This window comes from Cotesia glomerata, linkage group LG6, assembly GCF_020080835.1.
Source record: "Cotesia glomerata isolate CgM1 linkage group LG6, MPM_Cglom_v2.3, whole genome shotgun sequence".
Lineage (NCBI taxonomy): Eukaryota > Metazoa > Arthropoda > Insecta > Hymenoptera > Braconidae > Cotesia > Cotesia glomerata.
In genome coordinates this window covers 27,249,316-27,258,139 of record NC_058163.1, presented here as the reverse complement: position 1 = coordinate 27,258,139, position 8,824 = coordinate 27,249,316, and the positions used below count along the sequence as shown (strand labels likewise).

General features: G+C 30.7%; 3 protein-coding genes across 3 annotated transcripts; all 3 read right to left on the bottom strand.

Annotated features, from left to right (window-relative positions):
• Positions 1-11: 11 nt before the first annotated feature.
• Positions 12-2,711, bottom strand: LOC123266506 (juvenile hormone epoxide hydrolase 1-like). The gene is made up of 8 exons (XM_044730768.1): positions 2,521-2,711; positions 2,289-2,406; positions 1,968-2,160; positions 1,625-1,872; positions 1,432-1,547; positions 616-815; positions 314-545; positions 12-240 (listed from the first exon to the last, which is right to left on the bottom strand). The coding sequence occupies exons 1-8, from the start codon at positions 2,574-2,576 to the stop codon at positions 30-32; spliced, it is 1,374 nt and encodes a 457-aa protein (XP_044586703.1). The 5' UTR covers positions 2,577-2,711; the 3' UTR covers positions 12-29.
• A 168-nt stretch (positions 2,712-2,879) lies between these two features.
• Positions 2,880-5,211, bottom strand: LOC123266505 (juvenile hormone epoxide hydrolase 2-like). The gene is made up of 6 exons (XM_044730767.1): positions 4,859-5,211; positions 4,576-4,771; positions 4,160-4,508; positions 3,879-4,078; positions 3,260-3,491; positions 2,880-3,177 (listed from the first exon to the last, which is right to left on the bottom strand). Exons 1-6 carry the CDS (start codon positions 5,042-5,044, stop codon positions 2,943-2,945), a joined length of 1,398 nt encoding a protein of 465 aa, XP_044586702.1. The 5' UTR covers positions 5,045-5,211; the 3' UTR covers positions 2,880-2,942.
• A 527-nt stretch (positions 5,212-5,738) lies between these two features.
• On the bottom strand, positions 5,739-8,220 carry LOC123266504 (juvenile hormone epoxide hydrolase 2-like). Its single transcript, XM_044730766.1, has 6 exons — positions 7,697-8,220; positions 7,414-7,609; positions 6,998-7,346; positions 6,734-6,933; positions 6,073-6,304; positions 5,739-5,998 (listed from the first exon to the last, which is right to left on the bottom strand). Exons 1-6 carry the CDS (start codon positions 7,883-7,885, stop codon positions 5,764-5,766), a joined length of 1,401 nt encoding a protein of 466 aa, XP_044586701.1. The 5' UTR covers positions 7,886-8,220; the 3' UTR covers positions 5,739-5,763.
• Between the last annotated feature and the right edge of the window lie 604 nt (positions 8,221-8,824).

The following is an 8,824-nucleotide window of genomic DNA, read 5'->3' as shown; positions in this document are numbered from 1 at the left end:
TATTATTTTTGTTTTTATTATTATTATTATTATTTTGTGAATTTTTGTTCAACTTTTTCAACAAATGTCCAAAAATCATCAGCAAGAAGTTTTGGTTCTTCAAAAGCAGCAAAGTGTCCACCACGAGGGAGATGATTGAATTGAATTAAATTTTTAAATCGCATTTCAATTAATGATTTTGGTGTGTACGTTAATTCGTGGGGGAAATTTGCACACGCTACTGGTACATTTGTGGTCAATCTATTGAAAAAAAATAAAAAAATCTTAATATATGATAAAATTGTATTACTAATTAATTAAGAAAAATACTCACGAATCATATTTGTTGTTGTTTTCAGAACTGAAACTTTCGGCGTAGAGTCTCACGCTGGTTGTTATCGAATCAGTGATCCAGTAAACCATCACATTGTCAAGCAATTCATCCATGGAAAACTTTTCCAACAAACCGCCGTCGTCGCGGAACCTGTACTCAGGATTGGTCCACGTGCTGAATTTTTCCAGGATATAAGTTGCAAGAGATGCGGGTGCTTGCATCAGTGCTGTGCCTGGATTTATTTTTGTTTCGATAAATATGTATGAAAAAGTAGATTGGGTAAATATTGGTGTAATATTTACCGATAGTATCAGGTTTCGTAGCTTGAAGATGGAAATAACCGGACTCTTCAAGTAATCTCGACCATTTTTCGGTCAACGGGTATACTTTGGAATAGTGCTCGGATTCAACGACCAGTGACGGGAAATATGAACCCACTAACAGCCAGAAGAATGATTTTGAATTTCGTACTCCACACATATTTAAATGGGCACCAGTAACTCTGCAAAAATTATTTATATTGATAATAGAAAGAAATTTTGCTTTATTAAATAATGATTACGGTTAAATTGCTTTGTAATTTCTTAAATATTGACCTTTTTAAAGATATAAACTCATTCCGATGTTACACTCATCAAGAGCTTTCATTTGAGTACCCACATGCATTTTTAATATATTTTTCATATATACATATATATATATAATATATAAAATATATGAAAAATTTATGTGGGTACTCAAATAAAAGGTCTCGATGAGTGTAACATCGGGATGAGCTTATATCTTTAAAAATGTCAATAGTTCACAAGATACAAAGTCATTTCTTAATTATTGATATTTTTAAAGATGTAAGCTCATTCCGATGTTACACTCATCAAGAGCTTTCATTTGAGTACCCACATCAATTTTTCATATATTTTATATATGTTATATATATGTTTATATGAAAAATATATCAAAAATGCATGTGGGTACTCAAATGAAAGCTCTTGATAAGTGTAACATCGGAATGAGCTTATATCTTTAAAAATGTCAATAGTTCACGAGATATAAAGTCATTTCTTAATTATGTATCTAAAGATAGAGCTTATTATTAAATACTTATCATCATAAATTACCTTTCAGGAAACAAAGTACTGATATCTGTTGTAATAGCACTCCCCCAATCGCCGCCTTGGGTATAAAATTTATCAAAGCCCAATCTTGTCATCAGATTCTTCATAACAACAGCCATCTGAGAACCAAAACATTTTATCAATTATCAATAACTTAACTCATTAATTTACATTTTTTAGATTTATAAACTCAAACCTGTGCATGGCCCATATGAGGTCTGACAGCTCCTTGTGAAAAGCCATACCCAGGCAAGGAAGGCGCAATAACTTCAAAAACAAAGTCTTTTCCCGGCCTCGGTATCGTTAACATCGGAATTATCTTTTGGAACTCGACGACTGAACCCGGCCAGCCGTGGACAAGCAAAAGTGGAAGTACCTTCAGTGGTTTGCCATCAGTACTTAGCGATTTGCTCGGCTTTACATGATAAAAATGTATATCAAGTCCTAGAGATTATCATAAATTAATTTGAATATTAATTTATAACAGAATAATTTTTAGTTAGAGAATATTAATTATAAACTATAATTTGAATTATCACCTTGAATATTTGTGATAAATTGTGGATATTTATTAAGCAAATCTTGACGCTTGTACCAATCATATTTATTAATCCAATAATCAATTATTTTTTGAAAGTATTTGCTGGAGAGTCCGTAAGTCCATCCGACGTTCTCAAGTGGCGGTACCGGCTCACGTGTCCGTGACAATCGTTCTTTAAGATCGTTGATTACCTTGAAAAAGTAGCTTTGTCAGTTGAATTAATAATACCACATAATATCTAATAAATAACTATTAATAAATATCGCTTATTTCACCGTACTCTAGTTAGTAATAAAGTAATTATAAATATTAGTCTTACATCCTTGGGAACTGAGATTTTAAATGGTCGCACTGATGAATCCTTGGTACCGTCAACTGGTCCCCAGTTTGGCTCTGGCATTCTCGGAATTTCTGTTTCATTTTTCGAACAACAATTCCTAAATTAAATTAACATTATACATTTATTAATTATAAAATATATTAAAATTTTTTAGGAGCAATTAATTAATAATAAATAAATTAATTAAATAAAAAATAAATAAGATACATACCCAAAATAGTAAGCAGCCAAGAGCGCGATAACTCCAAATAACAATTTTTTAATCATTATCACTAACGTTTGATCCGAACAGTTCGGCAGATACCGTTCTACTGATCACTGTGCACAAGTATCTTAAAAACGAGCGTGCAAATATTAAGTATAAAGTCCGGTGGTAAATTATCAATGATTATTGTCGCGTTTTAAGTAATATAATAAAAGAAATAACTCAGCTATATATATACACGCAATGAGTGAGACAGAAGATTAATAAATCTTTTGTGTCATTCTCTTATCTAATTTTCTTTTTTGTTCAATGCAACTGTGATATTTGATGTGTCACCGTGTTTATGTTTGAAAGAATACTCTGCATCATTTTTTACAAATATTTATTATAAACATTTTGATTTTAATGACTTGCAATTTTATTTACAATTAAAATTCGTCTTTTTTAGCGTTTGCTGACTTAGAAGAATTTTGAACGGCTGCTACGAATTTCCAGACGTCGTCGGACAGGAGTTTGGGTTCCTCTAAAGCAGCAAAGTGTCCTCCTCGAGGCATCCTTGTCACTTGGATTAGATTGTAGAATTTATCTCGGAGAAATTCCTCAGGAAAGAAGATCAACTCGTTGGGAAATTGCGCACAGGCACTCGGGACTAAGATTGGCCAGCTAAAACAAAATGTTTTTTTTTTTTAGATTGATAGTCTTAATTAAATTAAAAAAAAATTAAAAAGATAATTAGGACACATACTACATTTCGTTTAAGCCAGATTGTAAATTAAATGATTCTGCGTAAATTCTCATGGCCGTAGTCATACTGTTTGGTATCCAGTACATCATTAAATTGTCTATTAAAGCGTCTGCAGTGAATTTTTCGTAAATTCCCCCGTCATCTCTGGTTTTGTAAGCGGAATTTGTTGCAGAAGAAAATTTTTCCAGCACGTAACCGGCTAGAGATGCGGGAGAGTCACTTGGACCGATTCCTATAGGCAAAAATTAATATTTAAATATTAGTATCTATAATAATAATAATTATTATTATTTATAATAATCGGTCACTGAAAAATAACTCTAATAAATTATTATTTATTGAATTAAATTTTTGTTGACTTATACACGGAAAGAACAATATGACACTGGATATCATCCCAGATTATACTCAGTGATATCTCTGATGAAAAAGAATTTCAGATTGTAGCTAAAAAAAATCCAGATTATACTGCGTGATATCTGGATTATACTCATTGTAATCAGGATTATACTAGCTACTATCTAAAAATTTTTTTCACTCCGTCTAATCTGAAATGATATCCAATGTCATCATCTTGTTCTTTACGTGTAGAGAAAAGAAATAAATAAATAATTCAGACCAACAGTATCAGGTTTGGTTGCTTGTATATGCAAGTAACCAGTCTCAAGAAGTTTGCTGAAGAAATGTTTCTTCATTGGATAAAGAAGATGGTGGTCTTCTTTAGGCAGTAGTAATGAAGGGAAGAAACTGTATAAGAATGTTTTTAAGGTTGTTTTGAAGCCTAATACGCCGCAAAAGTTTGAATGAATTCCCAAGACGCTGGAAAAATAAATAATTTATTTTTGTGAGTCACTGTGATGAATATTTATCTACTGACTCATGGTGTGGAATAATTCTTACTGTTGAGGGAATAACGTCGCCATTTGTCCGACAATAATAGATCCCCAGTCGCCGCCTTGAGTATAGAATTTATCGAAGCCCAGTCTGCGCATCAGATTCATCATAACAACAGCCATTTCTTTGGAACCCAACCCAGGTCGCACTGCAGGGCTGGAGAAGCCAAAACCTGGTAACGAAGGCGCAATAACTTCAAAGACAAAATCATGGTCTGCTTGTGGAGAAGTCAGCATGGGAATTAATTCGTAAAATTCTCTGACTGATCCTGGCCAGCCGTGGAGAATTAACAAAGGTAAAACTTTTTTTCCTTGGGTATTTTTAGGTTTCACGTGAATGAAATGAATGTCCAGACCTTCAACAAATAATTATCAATCATTAGTATTATTAATTTTTACTTAATAATTAATGGATACGCTTACCTTGAATGTTTGTTTTAAATTGGTCGTACTTGTTTAAATACGCGAGCCGCTTTTTGAAGTCATACTTGTTCAGCCAGTAATCAACAATATTTTTTTTCAAAAATGTCCCACTGGTTCCGTAAGTCCATCCTGTACCTTCCAAAGGTCGAGCCAAATCTCTCGTGTTTTTCAATCTGCTTTTCAGGTCATTCACTTGCTGATAAAGTTATCAACAATGAATTATTAACTCGTATTAAAATTCATTGAACTATACAACTAAATAAATAATTAATTAATTGCTTACCGCTTCAGTAAATAAAATTTCAAACTGTCTGACAGTTTTGTCAGCTTGTAAATTTTCCGTTCCTGGACCCCACCAAGTATTCGGCAATTCTATCGTTTTGACAGACGACTTTTGTAAATAAAACAATGACATAAAACCTACCATCAACAATCCGACAATAACTTTAATCACTACGAAAAATCCCATTTTATTTTTATAAAAAACTAAAAATTTAATAACTTATTCCTTGACCAATTCAAGAGATGAATCTGTTACGGCCCGGTAAGATAACGGTGCATTGAACGCCCGTCAGAGCACAACAAACCGTTACTGTCGTCTCAATTTCAATTGAGTCTGAAGTTTAAGTATCATACTTGTATCAAAGAGTCATGATAGTTGCGTAACAGGTTTATTTCTGTGGTTATATAAACATAAATCTACCTACTAGAAAATTTTCATGTAATTTAACTTATTCTGACTTTTATATATTAAACTTATTATAAAATTCTACTGATAAGAGGTCTTTATCTCTTTTTTTTTTTTTCTAAATAAAATTATCGGTGTTTACTTAAGTAGAGAGATCTACCCAAAGGAATTTAATATTATTAATTTTACATACAGATTTATAGGAATTTTTATTAGTGCAAAATTATTTTTTTATCGAATTAGAATCTCATTCAAGGTCCATCAATTATTCAAAAGTTTCTTCACGCATTTATTAATAAGATGAAATTCTCTATCTAAGACTTATTTTTCTAAAAAAGTTTCTCTATCTACCTGTGTATCTTATAAAAATAATTTTATGACTATAAAATGTCATGGAATATATGTTTATTCATAAATTAACGAAAATTTCTAAACTTAATAATTAATAAATAATTATTAAGTTATTACTTAATAATAACTTAATAATAATTACTGTGATGTTAAAATTCATCTTTTTTGGTTTCTGGTAATTTGGTAGAGTTAAATATAGCCGCTGTAAATTTCCAAATATCATCGGACAAGAGTTTTGGTTCTTCTAGCGCTGGAAAATGTCCTCCTTGAGGCATCCTCGTCACTAGGACTAGATTGAGGTATTTGTCTTGAAGCAATTTCGGAGGGTAATAAAATAACTCGTGTGGAAATTGCGCACAGGCAGTGGGTACTTTGATAGGCCATCTGAAAAATTAAAAAATTAAAAAATTGATAACTTATAAATGTTTGGAAATTAAATAAAGGTTAATATTACGTACGATAATTCGGAGAGTCTACTAAAAGAATTCAATGACTCTGCGTAGAGTCTCATGGACGTTGTCATGCTGTTCGAAATCCAGTAGATCATTAAATTGTCGATTAAAGTGTCTGGAGTGAATTTTTCGTAAATTCCGCCATCATCTCTGGATTGGTAAGAAGGGTCTAAACCATAAGAAAATTTTTCTAGCACGTAACCGGCTAGTCCTGCTGGTGAGTCACTCAGACCAATTCCTGGCAATTCAAAATTATAGACATTTTTAAGAAATTAACAGTGACTAAAAATATACATATTTTCAGAGCAGAAAATAAAATTGGCGAATATCTGAAAATTTTTATAACTTTTCTTATTGATAAAATTGTTACAAAAATATTAAAATAATTACTTTACTTCTTGAAGATTTAAAAAACGACAAGTGCAATTTTTTAGTGAAATTTTTTTACTAATAATTTAATTAAAAAAAAAAAAAAAAAATTAAGTTAGCCGACATTTAAAAATTAAAAAAATTTTTTTTATTGAAAAAATTGTAATAAAAAAAAATTTCGTTCGTAAAAAAGCTTTTTAGTTCTAATTTAATAATTAAAAAAAAAAATTAAAAACGTCAACTAACTTTAGTGTAATAATAATAATAAATAAAGATAAATATTAAATAAATTACACACCAACAGTGTCAGGTTTAGTTGCTTGTATATGTAAGTAACCAGTCGCGAAGAGTTCTTTGAAGAAAAGTTTCTTCATTGGGTAAAGAAGATGATGATCTTCTTCAGGTAACAATAATGACGGAAAGAAGCTGTATAAAAATATCTTGAATGCTGTATTCCATCCCGCAAGAAAGCAATAGTTTGAATGGATCCCCAAGACACTAAAAATGTAATTGAATGTCATGTAATTGATTTTAATAATTTGCTATTTAAATTTATTTTTACTGTTGAGGGAATAGCGTTGCCATTTGTCCGGCTATGATAGATCCCCAGTCGCCGCCTTGGGTATAGAATTTATCGAAGCCCAGTCTGCGCATCAGATTCATCATAACAACAGCCATTTCTTTGGAACCCAACCCAGGTCGCACCGCAGGGCTGGAGAAGCCAAAACCTGGTAACGAAGGCGCAATAACTTCGAAGACAAAATCATGATCTGCTTGTGGAGAAGTCAGCATGGGAATTAATTCGTAAAATTCTCTGACTGATCCTGGCCAGCCGTGGAGAATTAACAAAGGTACTACTTTTTTTCCTTGGGTATTTTTAGGTTTCACGTGAATGAAATGAATGTCCAGACCTTCAACAAATAATTATCAATCATTAGTATTATTAATTTTTACTTAATAATTAATGGATACGCTTACCTTGAATGTTTGTTTTAAATTGGTCGTACTTGTTCAAATACGCGAGCCGCTTTTTGAAGTCATACTTGTTCAGCCAGTAATCAACAATATTTTTTTTAAAAAATGTCCCACTGGTTCCGTAAGTCCATCCTGTACCTTCCAAAGGTCGAGCCAAATCTCTCGTGTTTTTCAATCTGCTTTTCAGGTCATTCACTTGCTGATAAAGTTATCAACAATAAATTATTAACTCGTATTAAAATTCATTGAACTATACAACTAAATAAATAATTAATTAATTGCTTACCGCTTCAGTAAATAAAATTTCAAACTGTCTGACAGTTTTGTCAGCTTGTAAATTTCCCGTTCCTGGACCCCACCAAGTATTCGGCAATTTTGGTACAACTACCGTAGATGGCTTGTTAATATAAAATATTGTCATCACAGCAGCCATCAGTAAGCCTGCTGTGACTTTTAATACCGGTGAAATTTCCATTTTTATTGAATAATAATTTAATGAACTATTTTTTCTTTAATTTACTTATGTTTTTCCGCAAGCCGTATGATTAATTGCTGCTACTGTCTCATGATAGCCACGTTGATCGGTTGATGTTGACACACACTTACCGTGACTCTGCGACCGGACATAAAGCTAATTTAATACAGAGCGCGAGTTTCAGGTAAATTAGCAGTTAACACTTTTGAAAATTAAATTAAACTTGAAATTTAAAATAACGTGTAATTGCGTGACGGAAAATTGATCAAAAGTTTCTTTCATATCAGAACTAATTTTATATCAAGTGGTACTAATTGTACTAAGTTCGTAAATAAAATAATAAATTAGTGTTAATTATTATTTTTATTGTATTAAAAAGTTTCTCGTTAATTTTATTGTAATTTTTTTTAAACATATTTTAATTGTTAACTTATTAATCCACTACTTTTGTCTGACGTGTATATAAACACAAACATATTATTGTTTTCCTGACAATAATAACAATCCTCGGGTAAGTTTCTTACCATCAGAGGTTATGAAAACAGCTGACAATATTTTCTAATAAAAAAAAATATTCAAGCCAATATTGCCAATATTGATCGAGAAAAAATATTAAAAATTACAGGTAAGATTTTTTTAATAATTTTTGTTAAGTAAAATTAAAAAAAAAATTTATGAAAATAAAGTTAGCCGACATCTAAAAAATTTTATGATTTTTTATATTAAAAAATTATTACAAAAAAATAAAAAAAAAAATTATAAGTAAATTATAATAAAAAAACTATAAGTTTAATTTTTTAAAAATATTTTTTAGTTATAATTTAATAAATTAAGCAAAATAAAAAAAAATAAAAAATTTCGGCTAACTTTATTAATATAAAAAATTTTCAGATATCTATTTTAAGTCTTATAAATATCTATTGATAAAAATTTAGTAAT